The sequence below is a fragment of the Oryzias latipes genome, chromosome 21 (genome assembly GCF_053564925.1).
Source record: "Oryzias latipes strain Hd-rR chromosome 21, Olatipes_Hd-rR_3.1".
Lineage (NCBI taxonomy): Eukaryota > Metazoa > Chordata > Actinopteri > Beloniformes > Adrianichthyidae > Oryzias > Oryzias latipes.
Window position 1 is genome coordinate 26,492,969 of NC_136257.1, and position 17,856 is coordinate 26,510,824.

Here is a 17,856-nt window from a genome sequence, read left to right on the forward strand (position 1 = left end):
GGAACGTAAATGACTCAGGCGACCGCTCGTGGTAATTGGAATCCTGAGGACAAGGTAGAGAGCGAGACTTAGAACAAGGCTTAGTAACTATGGCTATGACCGTGACGACCATACTATGCACCATCAGGGGCATTGAACTGGCGTTGAATACTGGTCCTGGAGCTCCTTATGAAGGCAGGCAGGTGATGAGGTAAGTGGTCGCAGCTGAGTCACATCAGGAGCCAAGCAGAGAGGGGAGGGGGATGAGACTGACAGAGGCACCATGACAGGCAGTACTCCATTAGAAATTTACATCTAATTTGTAGACAGAACTGTTAACTGGAGTAAGTCCATCCTAACTTCCCATCATCCATCTGTTTACACTTTCTCTTGCTAGCATACAGTCGCTCACAAGCCTTGTGCTATCCTATGACCCCACCCTTGCATTGACGTGTTCTCCCTACCATGACAAAGGTGGATAAAGGTGGAAAGATTTCATGTAATCCATGGACGCCAGTGAGGTTCACAAATCATTGAAGAAAAAAGGTTCAGCGCACTGTCTAGTGGGTCTAGATGACCCAACTCCCAATGGTAAAGTGCCTAGGATAGCACAAGGGTTACTGGTGCTTCAAAAATGGCGAGCAATATTGAAGCTACCCAGCCGTACAGTTTTGATTCCAGCTCTGACAAGGAAAATTAAGTCTTTAATGGATGCATCAGAATGGAGTGGATCGGGAACCTTGGCTTGCCTTTTTCCTATGCTTCTGATTCACAAAGATTGCAAAATTAGAAATACTCAGAAAAATAAATGTAATCTTCATTTTCTTTATGTATGTCTTCATCATGAGGATAATGCTAAAGAACTAGTTCAAAACACCAAAACACACGATTTCCGTCAGAGTTGTTCTTTAAAGTTTCAAGTACCACGTTTTCTATACTTGTAAAAGAACCAAAATACTTAAATAAAAACAATAAGTAAGCAGTGTTTTTGAAATGCAATTCCATCACCTAATTTTAGAAGCATGAAATCCGTGAATGGGATTAAGAGTCTGAACTGCTGCCATGAAATGAGGATGTCCTTTTAATGCATTTGCAGCAGTTTGTTTGAATAATAACCGTTTAGTTTTTTTCTCTACACAACAAAATGTTCCACAAATATTTCCCTCTTTCCAACTTCAAAGGGAATGTTCCCGCGCAGATAGTATTCCCAGGTTAATAACGCCCACAAGAGACGTTTGCTCTGCAGCTCTGTGACTGAAGCGGTCTCGGGAATGAATGCGCAGCACGTCCATCCACGCGCACGCATCCATACCTATGGGTTGACAGTAAACAGAAAAAAAAAATCAAAAGAAATTATCTTTTGTTTAATAAAACTGCAACTTGGAAATGACTGTAACAAGAAAATAAAGCCTTTATCTGCCTCTTTTTCTGTCTCTTTCTCTCTTTGTGTCTTTCTCTCCCTATCTCTATCTTTAAAAAGGCTTAAAACGTTTTGTTTTATTAATATAAGGTTGTATTTTAAATTCTAAAGCAGGGATTGGTCACAGATCATCTCATTAGCATGAGAAGCTGTGAGAAAAAAAATGAGAAGAAAAGAGAAGCAGAAGTGAGAGCCGAGAGGAAGGCGAGGCAACAAGCGCGTCTGACTGGATGCGCGCAAGGAGCAACTTTCACTTCACAACAGTTCAGTTCATAAAGCGGGAGCTGCGCCGGGAGCCTGCAGCAGATGTGAAGGCTTGTTTGGCGCACAAAGAGGCTGCTCGCCGGGGAAAGATTAGCAGAAAGATGACAAAGGGCACACTTCTAACTTGTTGGGTTTTTATTTTCTCCCTCCATCAGTTTTTATTCACCTCATGGGCGCGTTCGGAGGGTAATACTGTGAGGTTGCAGACCCGAGAAGAGGAGCCACCAGGAACGGTCATCGGAAACCTTGCCAAGGACATGTCCTTGAGTCTGTCACATTCCTCCAAGAGCAATTTCAGGATGATGAAACAATTCAACGACTCGTTCATTAGGGTGAGAGAAAGCGACGGAGAACTCTCTGTCGGGGAGCGGATCGACAGAGAAAGAATCTGCAGGCACACTCCACAGTGCCTGATTACTTTTGATGTGGTTAATTTCTCCAAAGATCGCTACAAATTGATTCACGTTGAGGTGGAAATAAAAGACATTAATGACAACTCCCCGGAGTTCCCCAGCAAGGAATACATGGTGGAGATCTCTGAGAACGCAGCACTTGGATCCCGTATCCCATTAGACCCAGCCGTGGACGCTGATGTGGGGTCAAACTACATTCAAAGCTATCAGATTTCTGTGAACAGTCACTTTACCATAGATGTGCTCCTGAGAGCGGATGGGGTTAAATATGCGGAATTGGTTCTCATGAAAGAGCTTGACAGAGAGACTCAGTCGTTTTATAATGTGGAGCTGGTCGCCACAGACGGAGGGAACCCGTACAGATCCGGGTCCTCAAAAATCACCGTCAAAGTGACGGACTTCAATGACAACAGTCCCGTGTTTGACCAGAACAGTTTCTCCGTCAGTTTGCCGGAGGACGCGCCGCCTGGCACAGTGATCCTGGACTTGAACGCAGTTGACGCTGACGAGGGTTTGAACGGAGAGGTGGTTTACGGCTTTGGAAAGCAGGTTTCTCATGAGATCCGAGAACTTTTCCAAGTGGATAGTAAATCGGGTCACCTGACGCTGCGGAGCCCCGTGGATTTTGAGGATAAAAGCACGTACGAGGTGGACGTGCAAGCGACTGATCTGGGACCGAACCCGACCCCCTCAGTGTGCAAAATCATCATTCACGTGACAGACGTAAACGACAATGCCCCAGAAATCAGTATCACCCCCATGACCTCCATCACGACAGGTGTGGCGCACATCAGCGAGGCGGCAGACAGGGACAGTCTGGTGGCGCTGATCAGCACCATGGACAGAGACTCAGGCATCAACAGCCAGGTTCACTGCACGCTGTATGGCCACGACCACTTCAAACTCCGGCAGGCTCACGAAGACAGCTACATGATTGTGACAGCTGCCGCTCTGGACAGGGAAAGGATAAGGGAGTACAACTTGACCGTCATGGCTGAGGATTTCGGGTCCCCCCCGCTTAGAAAAATCACCCAATTCACCATTAGACTAAACGATGAGAATGACAACGCCCCCCACTTTGCCAAAGCCGTCTATGAGGTCCCAGTGGTGGAAAACAATGCCCCGGGCGCCTACATCACCACAGTTGAGGCCAGCGACGCTGATCTGGGCAACAATGGGAAAATCACTTACAGGCTTGTGGAGGGTGTGATCATGGGGTCCCCAGTTAATACCTTTGTGTCTCTCAATTCAATGTCTGGCTCCATATATGCACTGAGGAGTTTCAATTATGAGGTGATGAAACAGCTGGACATACATGTTCAAGCAAGTGATGGCGGGTCGCCACAGCTGCAGAGCACAGCCATCATCAGATTAAAAATAGTTGATCAGAATGACAACCAGCCTGCTATCATAGAGCCCCCTCTCTTCAAGGGTTCTGCTGAGGTTTTCCTGCCCAAAGACGCTCCCGCGGGTTACGTCGTAACCCAAATAAAAGCCACAGATGCTGACGAAGGCACAAACGCACAGCTGTCCTATAAAATCGCAGAGGGGGGGCACCTGGGTTTCTCCATCCACAAAGACACAGGGAAGGTGCATGTCAGTCGACAACTGGCGTATGATCCTACAGACATGGTCAAAATAATCATTTCCGTCAGTGATCATGGATCCCCCTCACTGACCTCCACAGCTGCACTTATTTTGAGTTTTATTGAAGGTACCATACCAAGTTTGCCTTCATTGGCTGAGGAAGGCAACGAGGAGGGGTTTGAATGGGACACATCCGTGGCCATAATTATAGTCCTGGCAGGGAGCTGCTCCCTGCTCCTGCTGGCCATCATTCTCATCACAACCATTTGCAGCCGCCGCAAGAAAGAGGCCAAGGAGGGGAGGTTTGATGAAAAAGAAAATGCAGCCAATGTGGAAAAAGTGGAAAGCGGACATATTGATTCACTGATTGCCAACCACAACGGCAAGGCATTTGATAGCCATCAATTTTCAGAGGACCCTTCGCTAGCCAACAGCAACACAGCAGGGTCAGGCTGTGAAGATGACAAGCAGACATCTGGCATGTTTGAGCCAAACAACAGAATGGAGGGGAAACTAAAGGTATGAAGACAATTTGGTATGTTTTAAAATGATTTTGATCTGGTTTTTGCTGAATAATGTGACATTTTTTAACTTGACTTCATCACGTCTTTGTTTCTTTTCAGGGCTACTCCACACTGCCTGGATATGGAAAAGAAACTGTCAGGCCAATAACAATATGGAAAGGAAATTCATTCACAACAATCTCAGCAAGAGAGCCCCATTTCAGTGGCAAGGACAGTGGAAAAGGGGACAGCGACTTTAACGACAGCGACTCAGACATCAGCGGGGATGTGCACAAAAAAGAGTCACCACCAATAAACAGTGAGTCTCCACCCAATAAAATCAAATTACAGACTGCAAGATAAACTGCTTGTTATACTCACTTTATCCTGAAATCGCTGCTGTACTCCACAGGTCTTTGGGCGTGCACAAACGAATGCAAAGTACTGGGACACTCAGACCGATGCTGGAGCCCGTCCGCTACAAGGCCCAACACCAGCATGGCCTGTGGACCTCATCTGTCAACATTTTCAAAGACAGCAACACTTCCCCGGGACGCCAGGAGGGAAAACTACTATCCTGCTCTCCTACCCAAAACCAGCGGTCTGCAAAGTGTGTATGAAAAGGTGCAACACCAGGAGTTTGATTATATCCTTGTTGGTCCACCAACGCCAGCTAGAATACAGGAAACGGATGAAATATCAATCCCAGAGTATACAAACTCTTAGAAAACATACAAAATCTAAATAAAAAGACATTTTAATGTACAGTATTTCTCTGTCATGTGATTCCGTGGTGGATGTTGTTGTGTTTTGTAGTGTGTCATGTGGCCCATGTAAGACTGTTCAGTGTATCCTGTGTAATATGCAAGATTTTCTACATTAATAATATATTTTTCATATCGATTCATTGTAAAAAGGAATTTTATTATGACTTTTTAAGAGCATGTGTTGCTATTTATAGGCATGACCTATGAACATTCAGGCCCAAAATGGCCTTTCTGCTGTGAAAAACAATCAATATGGAAGATTTACATGTGTGTGATAGATTTTATCACTTTGTTGCACAAATAAACAGTTAAAAGTTAAAATACGTTTGCTCTCAGTAACCATGGCCATCAGGACATAACAGCAATCCTATCAACTCACCATCCCGGGGATATATTTATAAAACATCCAGAATAACCTCAATTAACCAACCGAATGTATTTCATTTGCCTCAAAGGCCTTTAAGCTGCAGTAAATAAAATGTGACCACCCCAGCTAAACGGATAAGAGGCCAGCACCATTGCCGTTGTCTTTTAATTCTACACAATGTTGTTACTGTGCCGGCACAATTTGCATGCAAATATTGCTCTGCTGATCAAATTGTCTTACAATTACATATTTTTCAAAGGTCAAAAAAATCCCCCCATACCCCCACCCCCAGCACCTTCTGTGATTGCCTTCCAGCTTACCAATTATCCACAAAAAAAACAAAAAAAAGATTGAATCAGTTTCCAAGCAACAGTAGCTGAACATTTGAATCTTTTCTAGCGATTCATCTGTCTTTAATTATGACAGAGACCAAGCAATCTAAACCGAAAAAAATGATCTTCTAATGTATAATTAAGCAAAGTTTATGTGTGAGGTTTTGAAAGTCTGTGAAGACTTGCGGCACACTTTTCATACAGAAAACTTTTTTTCTCTAGTTTGATTCTGGATACAGAAAAAGCAAAGAAGTTAAAACAGCATAAAGCGCACACTTATAACACTTTGGGCAGTATTCCTGATTGTGCTTTAAAGGGCTATGGAAATAAAGAACATCAATACATACAAGAATATGAATGAGATGAATTGATGTCATAATCTGACTCGAAACAGATCTCCATCCCCCCAACATCACTTAGTGGCTTGTTTGGTGTGAGTCTGGTCATTTAAAAGACTTGCTTGATCATAAAAGGCTAAAGCTAGAAAAAAATTACATAAAAGAGGAAACACAAGCATAATATACCCATTATTTTGAGCTCTTAACAAATATTTAAGGTATGTTTACAGGATTGTCATCAATATTCACAAGGAAATTAACCTTAGGATTTAGTTTTACATCTCCGTCAACTGTGGATTTCAACCCACTGGCTTGCAGCCTTATGTCCTATGTTTTTACTTTAAAAGTCACATCAGCCCTTTTTCTCTCAGTTACCTGGGTTAAAGTGAGTCCCTTAGCTCTCAGGTCTGAGGCTCTGTGTAAAAAATGTGTCAGTAAAAAGTGAATATCAGTGTAGTCTAATGGGAAAACCCTTTTATTTTGTAAAAAATAAAATGTTTTTCATATAGCAAAATTTTGTTAAACGTTGCTTTTTAATGAAGTCTCCAAATCAACCCAACTCAGAAACGTTTTACTTTGTGTCTCAAGGTAGGACACAAAGGCTTACAGAATGTTTTTATTTGTCAAGAGCAAAACACATTTTGTAGCTTTGAGTAATGAAATCCCCAAAGCCTAAACCCCATAAAGCAGAACTAGGAAAGTACACTGAGTAAATAAAATACAAACTGCCTGTGTGACATTCAGTGCTTGAGTTATTTAAGTAGTCTGTTTCAGCACGATGCAAAACTGCAGTAAGAAAAGCTCATCTAAAAATATATTTGCTGTCTTTCTCCAGAAAGTTTTGCTGTTGCAAAGTCAACGCCCTGACCTTTTAAGAGAAAAACTCAAGACTAAACTGCATCGACCTATTAGAGAAACTGATAACTCAATACAACACTAAGAGTGGTAAGAGGAAATCAAGACAAAAGTAGCATTGTGGGCAGTAAAGAATAAAATGCAAAAAAAACGTTTTAGCTGGGAAATCAAAATAATTTGAATTTATATATATGAAGTGTTCCAACTGGTCTTTTAATTATGATGCAGTTTTAAGCCCCCCAAAAATGTTGTTCTCCAGGACACACTTTCTGCAGAGCAACAGTAGTTAGAAATGAGTCTCTAAGTTGTTGCCAGGACTGTTAGCATGGAGCAGCCCCAGCCCCCTTCCCCTCCCCGTTGCTGAGAGCTCTCTGTTTTCATTCTCTCCCACTGTATCCCTTAAACCCCCAATATAACATTACCGTTAAAAAAAATGGCGAGCATTATTAGAGCTATCCAGCTGTGCAGTTTTGAGCCAGATACCAGATCAGACAAGGAAAACAAAGACGTACATGGATCTAGTCGTCTGAAAGCGGATGCAGAATAGGGCGGTGAAGAAAGCTTGGTGCCAGCCCATCGTTTTTTTCTACCTCACAGATAAGATCTTTTTCAAACAGCATTTTTTCGTCTGCTCCTGATTCACAACGATTTGAATAAAAAATTACTTAGAAATGCAATTTTACGTTTAACTGTCTTTATATAAGTCCTTTATTATTGGTAAGACATCACAAGAACATGATAAAAAATACCCAAAACATGATATTCCTGGAAATGGGCCTTTGAATAGATGCTTTAAGACTACAATTTTTGGAAAGAGTTAAAGGATGTGGCAAGAGCAGTATAAATGAAGTATTCTCCTTTTCAGCAGCAGTAGAGCTGGATAGAATTAGTCACCCCTTCACAGTCCCATAAAAAGGCTTTGTAAACCTGAGAAGAAATGTTCTGGGACAATTGTTCAAGAAACGTGCCAAAGTCACCAAAGTATTAGAGTTAAAGCTGCAGAAAAATCTCTTATTCTTTCACGCATTGGTGCCAGACTCATTAACAGCTACTTACATGTTTACTTGAAGAGTTGGACAATGTAAACAAATACACAAAAAAAATGTATTACTACATACAACATAAAAACATGATTCACAAGCTTAAAACAAAAATGAAAGACAGAAATTGAACAAAACGTGACAGATACTGGAAAGTATAATATATTATTTAAGTCATTGTTATTATTTGATTTTGATTTGAAATGGTTTATTTCAAGCAATTAAGTACAAATAATACACAACAGCAATATAATCATCAGTTATACATTGCTTGAAAGGGAGTGGAAGGAAGTGAACTTATATAATCCCACCCCGTTATACTGTAACCATTTTATTACATGATTTATCAATATCAATTTATCAATTATTGCTTTTGAAACAAAATATAGCTAATAACCATCATACCAGTATTTTATGCCATGTACAGGAGGTCTGTAGAATGAAAAATACATGGTCTGTGAAAGCTAAATTTCCTTTCTAGGATTTACCGATGGAGAGGTCACACAGCACTCAGTGCATCAGCTCCTGCAACACATGACATCAGCCCGTCTCTCTTGGGCTCTGAGCTGCTTCAAACGTGGGTTTTTAGGTTGGCTCCACAGGGTGGCCACTTTGCTTTGGGCGATTTACAGCCACAGGTAACATTCAGATGTTGAATTTTGCAATTTAATATCAACTTTACATCATTCACAGTTACTTGTAAAATAGCCTCCTGGTGAATAGCTCTGCTCTCCATAGAGATTCAACATAATAAGGGAGTTATGGACACAGAGAAAGAGATGGACAAAGTGAAAAATGCAACTGATGCATTCTGCAGATCTCTGGTAAGAAATCTTTGTATTTTGTGAATTTTAACCGACATTTGTGTGATAAAACTGTAAAATCAGTTACATTTGAGGATTGAGAGCAAGATTGAGATTGGTCCATTCTCTTTTGCTGTTTCCTGCATGTCTTATTTTTCTTTCTGTGCTGTGGATTTTAAGGGACAAAGAACTTCCTGCAAGGCAACAATCAGTAATATGCTGGGATGTGGAGCTGTGCTTCTTTTCTTTGGTGCAGTGCTCTTCTTGTGTGCTTGTGTGACTGCTCCTCACCTGTGGAAACTCCGAGATAAGAACGTGAGTGTTAACAAAACATTGCTCCAAACTGAATCTGGCTTAGCATGCGCTGAATGTAGGAACCCGGCATTATTTTTGAGAACGTTAACAGGCAGAACACCGTGCAGTTTTTTAGAGACTGTAATGAGACGATCATATCGATGTCTTGCTGCCAGAGTTTCATCACATCTTTGCTTCTGTTTTCCACACAAATAGATTGCATGAATTGATCTTGGAGCTCGTTTTCATTTTCATAAGAAACAGTGTAATATTTATTTGTGTTCTAATGAGCTCACATGTTGTGCAAACCTCCTCATCAAGGTCTGGCATCTCCCAGCGTGGTTTACTCAAATTCTCAGCGTGGTAAAACTACAGAGGATTTCCTTCAACAAAAATATCTGTGAGGGGGAATAACATCACAAAGCACCAAGCTTTTTTTCTGCACGGATCTCTGCTATTGTGTTTGCCACTCTGTGATTTACATAACTTGACTAATCAGTCATTTTAACATCTCCCTTTGAATGCTGCCAGGTTTATAATGTTCGCTACAGCTTGAACATCAACGGGGAGGTGAGGGAGGGCTCCATGGAAATTGATTCTGACAACAATCTGGAGAGATTTAAAACTGGGAGCGGAGCTGAGGAAGCTGTGGAGATTCATGACTTTCAAATTGTGAGTGAGTTTGTCCTTGTTTTCTCTTGCTGGGCTCAGTTGAGACCTTCTGTGTGCTGAGCAAAGTAACAAAGCTGTGAGGGTAAACATGGCATCTCTGTGATTTGGTGCAGGGAATAACTGGAATCCGCTTCTTTGGAGGAGACAAATGCTACATAAAATCCCAAATCAAAGCAAACCTTCCGCTCCTGGGAGCTCACAACAAAGAGACGCTGATGTTTGACCTGGTACATGCACACTGTTTGACATCAATGCTGACAACTGGAAGGGAAAGAACACATCTTTAATTGGAGTTATTCAGGGATTTTCTTTATTTTTTCATGTCAGACAGACGAATTATTGCCTGCGACGTTTGGTGAGGAGTCCCTGGTATGGGTTCCAGCAGAGCAGCCACTGAAGGACACCACATTTCTGAGCAACAAAATTCTGGATCTTTGTGGCGAATTTCCCATTTTCTGGCTCCAGCCTGTTGTTTTTAAAGGTTCTTTTTCTTTTTCTTTATGTCTATCCTGCCCGGCCTAGAAGGATAGCTGCTCTTCCATAGTCTGTTCGAAGAGATCTCTTGTACATTTTTCATATCTTATTAAAGTCTAAGCTGTGATTGCTCATCTTATTGCAAAATTTACAGCCTATACTCAGAAGTTAGTGAAACACTTGAACATCTTGAAGAGTACACTAAATTTAGAGTATAAAAAAAGACTAACAAAGTCTTACATTAAAAAAGAATGAACTGAAAATATGCAACCCTGCTTGATATCACTGCTGCTAATTTAATTATTCAGGACGTCTGAGACAACTCCAGCTATGTAGGATTGAGCTCTGAGGATATGTATGGCATCTTGTGGATGTTGACCCAGTACTCTCGCCTCTTGTGGATGCTGCAACAGATGGGGAGAGGAAAAAGCCAGGCGTGCGGCGGGCCAAACGGCAGTTAAACATGGAGGAGATGAAGGCAGCTGCTGAGGCGAGGGACCCGGTCAGTCGCACTAAGCATGACGCCTCAGAAAGTCCGGACAGAGGGGAGTCGGGCGCTGGGTCAGCATACAACCCCGAAAACCCTTACCATGTGAGCAACAGGATTTAATCAACAACTCTCTATGATTAACAATGCTCCTGAGTGAATTTTTGATTAAGAGAAACACACTGGGCCCCAAAGCAACTTTTAACAGAACAGTTTGCATAAATTTTTTACAGTTTCATCAACTCTTTAGCGACTTAGTTCAGAGCTGCAGCTGTAGATGCAATCACTGCTAAAAACACGATTTTCATCAGAGGAGAGCGGTGTTTACCTGGAATCATTCATTCTGGTTTGTGCCAAATACGGTACCTCAATTGTGCCTCTAATTATAGGTCACCAGAGAAAAGAAAACTGAGATTTTCAAGTAAAAAGTCCCAGCGGCCATGAAAAATTCCCGTTGCCTTTGAGAGCTGAATGGATGCCAGATAGATTGAATCGCAAATAGAGTTAAAAAAAAATGGCCCGTTGAAAGATAGAAGAGAAGTCATTGCTTGTGTTAACTGGTCTTGTTTTTTCCTGAATTTGGTTTATATAAATGCAGCGCAGCGGAGGAGCCAGAGACGAGAGCGCCGTGACCTTTGACACCATGTTGGAGCACCAGGGAATCTGCTGCTCAGAATGCCGCCGCAGCTACACTCAGTGCCAGAGAGTGTGCCACCCTCTGAGAGGCTACTGGCCCTGGCCCTACCACCACAGAGGGTGCCAGGTAGCGTGTCGGGTCATCATGCCTTGTCGCTGGTGGGTGGCACGGATTTTAGGCGTTGTGTAAATTCTACACACCGAAAGGAGTTTTTTCTGAAAGGATCTTCAGTCTCTGACCTTTTATGTTAATTCTCTGAGATTTCTAGGAAATGTTGCAAAATGCTTTGACAAATGAGCAGATTGTGAAATCTGATTATTGGCACTATATCTGTGACAGATATTCATATGGATGTATTCAAATATACTGTAAAAGAGGAATGCAGAGATGTCACATTCTTACTTCCACCAATAGATTTACAGACGAGCACATCGTTTTAGTTCTATCTGAGGCTTAACGCACTGTACTGTTGAAGGCATGGGAATGGATCCAAAGGCTTAGCAGATCATGTACTTTTTTTCTGACTGAACAGCCTTCAATATGTTCTAATTACAGTAACTGGCTTTGATGTTGATGTTTTTGGTGTCACATGGTGTTTCCATGGTTCCATCGGCTGCTCTGCTGATTAAACTGAAGTGACAGCAACAGTTGCCATAACTTCCATTCACAGCTCTAAATCAGTTGGAGGGCAACTCAATTTGCACACATTGACATCTGCATTGATGTGAACTAATGTGAGATGAGTGTTGTGGGAATGATGGAACATATTAGCATAAAGGTGACATATTTTTTAAATATTTACGGTTTTTCTTTTAAAAAGAGAGCATAAATGATGTGCTCACAGCATAATCTTGAGGAAGGGGAGGGCACTGGCCATTTTTTTTAAAATTATTTATTGCACAGATGCTTGTGGTGTCGGCTAGTCTAAATAACTTACAATAAAAAAAATCAGATTAGTATTTCTAAAGCCATATGCCAACTCTCGGAATAATTGAAAGGAGCCATGTTGTGATTAAGTCAATTTCACAGAGGGTGATCCAGGCACATCAAATTACAACAGATGTGAAATTGCACCATATCTGCCACAAAGCTGCATTGAAACTCTGGAGCACTGCGAGGAGGCAACACAAAGAGATGCTTGTCTTTTTTGCTTGGAGATTTCTTTTCTGGTTTTCATGGGGGTAGAGGTGCTTATCACATCTGCAGTGCTGATAAGACGGCCTCCGTGCTTCCTCGGGCGATATAATATTAATCCCTCTCCCACGTCCGCAGATACACTTAAAGGAAGGTGACAAGCATGACATATCCAGGACCTCCTGATGGCTCGTGCTCTGGAGAGCAGCCGCTAAAAGAACCCCAAGTACCCTCAAGTGATGTAAATTTGCAGGGGGAGTCCAATTTCCATCACAGGGCTGTCACTGCCATGGTCATTAAACTAAATCATCCTGCTGTGTGTCACACAGCTCCCACTTTCGAGTCCCCTCAATAATGGAGTTATACTTGGACTGCAGATTGCAGCACAACACTGCACGTCTGACCTAACAGCCACAGTAGAAGTAGCTTGAACATTGCTTTAATGCTCAGAAATAACACAGAGGTATAGCAGGTATGAGGTATAACTTGAAATTATCAATCAGCTGGGAAAGCGGTTCTTTATATGCCTGTTGCTGCAATCAAAAAGATGCTAATAATATACATAACACGATGGAACTTTTTTTGTTTTTCCTTTCTTGGACTGTGTTGGCTGCATAAGAGCAGGAGAGCAAAGTTTACACAAAAAGAGAAGGCAAAAAGGCCAACCTGCATCACAACAAGTAGCTATTCAAAACGGCGTTTAAGCCCAGAAAAAAAATACATAGCTCAGGAGAAAAGCCGTTTTTTTTATCCTGAGGCCCTGTATCTACAGAACTCGTCTTCTTTTGCTTTTCCTCGAGGTTCTGAAAAGAAAATCCGCCCCTGTTGAGTAGTAAAGATGAATGCGTTGGACATCAGCTTCAGTGTGTGAGACAGTGGTGCCTTTTTGTTTGTCTCCCCTTTGGAGCTGAGCTTACCCTGGGAGCCCTGCGGGCCAGGGAACAAACAGAGCTTTGTGCGTGCCGACCCACTGTGCCCAGCAGCCAGACTGTAAACCTCCACTCCTGTGTTAATAAGAAGCCACAGATGAGGAATCCGCACAGATGACGAGGGAGGGGAGCTTTCCCGCATCCACCTGTGCTTTCATCATTTCCCATCAAAACAAGCATGGGCAGGCGGGGGCTGTGCAACGTGAAAGCTTTTTTTTTTTTTTTTAGTAGCTATCCTCCTGGCACCAAAACTTAACTCATCGCAGTTGGGAATTCTTAGCTGGTGATTTTTTTGTTAGAATAATTTTATACTGATCAATCCAATGCACTCACTAGAGCTCCCTGTAAATATAGCAGCAGTCTGTCATAAATTTATTTCTGTTGCCTAAGAGGCATTAAAAGTGTGAACAAGAGTGTGAAGTGAAGCACTCTAGTTGACATGTCCTACATTTGATTGCATGTTTTCCATTACATCAAGCCATGAATGCAATAAACAGTAGTGACAGCCCATTTTGCACCCTAACAGTGAACACAGAAACCCTTTTAGGCTGGCTCATTATGTTTGTTGCAAGAACGCACTGAAATACATTTATAACTGTTGGCACTGGAGAACCTGTTACACACAGTTTTGCACCAGCCGTAACAAACCGAATGAATGGTCAGAAATGTGAAGCTGGAAGAAGGGTTGTTATGGTGCAAGGCTTAAATGCTTTTTAATCCCATGCTTGAGTGACTGCTTGCAGTCTTGCCCAGCACTCTGCCTGCCTTTGTAGGTCTGCGTGAAGTTCCCCTGCTGCTGGCTGAAGCGCCTTCTTCCCTCTCTTCGTCTCTCTTGCCGTTCTCTCCTGCTTTGTATGCAAGCCCCAAATGACTGTTAATCAAATGCCAGTGAGGACGGCAAAAAGAAGTGTGACTTGTTTATTTCACAGAATTAAACCCCCCCAAATACTGGCTTCAGATATGCCTGCATTCAGTAAATTATTTTAACTGTTCTGAAACATCACAGCAATTACTCTGAACACACTGCAGAGAGTCGTTTGCCTTCTTCTGTGTATTGCACTTGGTTGCATGGTGTCCTTGTTATACTTAAAAAGAGAACCTGTAGAGCGATGTGGGTGTAAATTGGACACAGTGCTGGAATTTGCACCACTGCTTTCCTAAGGACATACTGCCTGCGTGACAGCAAGTGTGGCAGAGGCACCCAACCTGAAGTGGATGTCATAAATTCTAAAGAAAGGGTTAGCAGTTATCTTCAAATCGCAACATGTATGAGCCCTCTGGGAGAAGCCCACTCTCCACAACACATTCTATTTGGCCAGACCAGTCAACCAAAATATGTGCTTTCCTTTTTGCCCTGAGCAGAATTCAGAAATGGGTGCCCAAAGGATCAATATGAAAGAGCTTTTCTATCAAAAATGTGTCATTTGTGCTAACTTTTGTTTTTAAGGAGAAGTTCCCTAGAATTTGCAGATGCTTAAGAAGAGCTATAGATAGCTCAAAGCAGAATCAAACCGGGGCTCCACATATACAGACTGTGAGAAAATAACAGCTCCTCCTCAAAGCAATGTCAAGAGGCTTTTCACATAAAAGCCAAAGTTGTCTTTAGGAGTTGTAAAAAGAACTGGCAAAGTTTATGAAGTTAAAAGCAAATGTGTTTTTAATCCTCAACTGCAACAATGAGGGAGCCTGCACACTTAGATATGTCACCCCGGGGGCAAGCTCTATACTTAAGGCTTACAACAGCCTCATTATCTCCCTCAACTCACATCCGATCCTAGCAGCAGTTTGTCACAGGCAGGCTCCTATCTGCCACTAGGCATCAGACCAATTCTCCTGCAACACCACTGTACATAATTGCCATATGGCCAGCATTTTGAGCCAGACTGAAGACTAAAAAGCCCTGTAGGGTGATTCCCCAGATAACTAAATGAATATTTTATCTCATTTCCATCTAATTTGCACTGCATTATTATACAGAATGAATTTTTTTAATTAATTGATTGAACAGATCAAACACAGGTTTATACTTTGATTCGAGGAGGGCTGTTATTTTGCTAATTTGCATGATTTTTTTTTCCTTCATTCCAACCTTCTTAACCTCACACAAGTTCAGTTCCTCATCATGGAAGCATTAAAATAAAACATACAGCAAATTAATAACTGTCGTTGCACATGAAACGCCTTGTTTTGGTTGTGTGAGCAGTTCCAGTGAGAAGTCTTTATACCTGCCACCCCACTGATTAATTAATTTCACACTGCTTAATTAAATCCACAGTCTGGGGAGCATGGGCAGCACCGTGGGGAGCTGGATTGAGCCTTGTGTGCATACAGATTACTAAAGAGGGTCTGAGACTCCTGCTCCCTTGCCGATGTTGACACTGACATCACCTTCCTCTGGATAACCGATTGTGTCATTTTGCAGTTGTGAGCTCTCACTGCAGCAGACATGATAGCATGGTGTCATTCTCTGACTTAGTGATACGATTTTCACTAAAGATGCCAAAATAGAAAGCTTGGTTTAAGATATGATAGGTGCAAAAAATGGGGAAAGCAATTAAAGCTGAAATGGTTTTTCTAAGAAAATAAATAATAGAAAAAAAGAGCATAGACTATATTTTAGATCAAACCTACAATATATTGGCCTTGACGTAACTGAGCAAATGAAACCTATGCCTCCAACGGTCAAAGCCTTGGACACACTGTTCCTTTCATGTCAGAACAGAGAAGTGCCTCAATGTTTGAGCAGCAAATATCACTGTGTGGTCACAAAAAAACTAAAAAAAGCAAATGTTGATTGTTGTGTTCTCTTGAGGCATAAACACATGCTGATTAAGATGCTTCAATTTTATCTTTACTGAGCAGCTTGAAAACATGGTGGCATTTAGAGGCGGTATGGTGGATTCAATAACTCCTGAAACCAGAATGTGCGCTGCATGTATTAAGTGCACTCAGTCACAACGTCAAGGTAAACCACATCTTTATTCTTCCATTTGTCTAATAAAAGGAAAGAATGACTACCTATGGACAACAAAAAGAACTCTTCAGTCTTTTTTTCCATCTTTGAACTCAATAATTCACTACTACGACTATACTTTGCTGTTTTTAATGGAGCTATTGTAACAAGGTAATTTCCCCTTTATTTGATCAATAAAGTTCTATTCTATTCTATTCTATTCAAGATGTGTGGAGAAGTTCATTGCTCCCATACTTAACAGGAAATGAAAATACTTGAAATTAAAAAAAACTTGGAAATAAGAGGAATGTCTGACCCAAAAAAGGGCTTAAAGAAAATCAAAGTCCTTTAGTACCAGCATTTTCTATCACTACAACCTGCTTGGAGCGTCCAGAAATGGTACAAGGTGTCAAATGCTCAAAGACAAGGAAAAAGAGAAGCATGACCGACAGCAGCCAGATTCTGCCAAGAGGAGCCGACAGACAGATTTTTCAAAGGTTTTACGGACAGATGTAATGAGAGTGACTCGACGGAACAGATGGACCGACCTGTGCTGAATCACTAATGGACAAATGGCACAATTTAGAGTCGGGCACCGTGCAGAGGGATGGGAATGGGCTGCTATCATTACAGATAAGCTACTTGGACCTTTTCAGGAAAAAAAAAAAGACTGGAGGCCTGCACCCAAACCTACACACACTTTTAAGAACATGTTTTCTTTAATCGATGAAGAGCTCTGCAGCATTCAAGCACAATTAACTGACCACAAAGGTTGAACAGGATGGGCGAAAACCATCCTGTCCAATTTCTTTAAATAAATTCTGCTTTTGAACTTCTGACACTTTGTCTTTAAAAGAGACTAAACGAAATGTTGCAACAAATAGCTCAAGAAAACTGCAGAACACACTGATCCAATGATAAAAAAAAAAATGTTGCAAGAAAAAAAAAACAGTTTTCATTGAGCAATTTTAGAAATCACTTGATTCAACAGCAACTTTCCTTCTGAGATCTGCAGTTTGCAGACGTGAATAAAAACTAACTTTTCATTGATGTATACTAAAAAGCTAAACATTAAGGATAAAGTTATTTTAAAAGATGATGGTTTTACTTTGATGTTACTATCTGTTAATCTTGTGTCAATTGGTAACCTACCATTTTAGACAACAAAATTATGGAGTTCCCCAAAGCTCCGTCTTGGGGTCACTATAATTTAGCAGATCCCACTGACCCAGGTTATAAAGGTTGTGTCACACGTTTTGACATTCAAAGCACGAGCAGATATAACATTGCATCAGTACTAAAGTCAGCCGGCTATTGGAATGCTTTTTTTTTATTATTAAACAGTTGGATTCCCCTGATCTACACTAGTTTTAAGTGTTGGCCGTGTCGTGTCTTACTATGGCTAAGTACAATCTACGCATTTTCCATATGAAATTTTGTTCTGCCGTGATACATGCTAATTTACATGAGAATGATACGAGATTACGTGAAATATATAATTCATAAGTGTTTCTTGCGTTTGTCCTTCATCAATGTAATTCTACAACATTAATGACTGGATGTGCAACAAGTTAGGCTACGTCAGCTGTCCTTGGGCTAAAGAGAAAC

General features: G+C 41.5%; 2 protein-coding genes across 3 annotated transcripts; both read left to right on the forward strand.

Annotated features, from left to right (window-relative positions):
* Positions 1–1,282: 1,282 nt before the first annotated feature.
* Positions 1,283–5,254, forward strand: pcdh8.2 (protocadherin 8, tandem duplication 2). 2 transcript variants are annotated; one of them, XM_004081782.5, is made up of 3 exons: positions 1,283–4,182; positions 4,287–4,485; positions 4,579–5,254. In XM_004081782.5, the coding sequence occupies exons 1-3, from the start codon at positions 1,630–1,632 to the stop codon at positions 4,890–4,892; spliced, it is 3,066 nt and encodes a 1,021-aa protein (XP_004081830.1). In that variant the 5' UTR covers positions 1,283–1,629; the 3' UTR covers positions 4,893–5,254. The 2 variants fall into 2 exon arrangements, 1 of the variants encoding a protein (XP_004081830.1); XR_013652484.1 differs by having other exon boundaries at positions 1,499–4,198.
* Positions 5,255–8,403: 3,149 nt separating this feature from the next.
* On the forward strand, positions 8,404–11,879 carry LOC101167660 (leukocyte cell-derived chemotaxin 1-like). The gene is made up of 8 exons (XM_004081783.5): positions 8,404–8,503; positions 8,604–8,689; positions 8,849–8,983; positions 9,494–9,634; positions 9,748–9,861; positions 9,962–10,115; positions 10,522–10,700; positions 11,194–11,879. The coding sequence occupies exons 2-8, from the start codon at positions 8,627–8,629 to the stop codon at positions 11,419–11,421; spliced, it is 1,014 nt and encodes a 337-aa protein (XP_004081831.1). The 5' UTR covers positions 8,404–8,503; positions 8,604–8,626; the 3' UTR covers positions 11,422–11,879.
* The last annotated feature ends 5,977 nt before the right edge of the window (positions 11,880–17,856 follow it).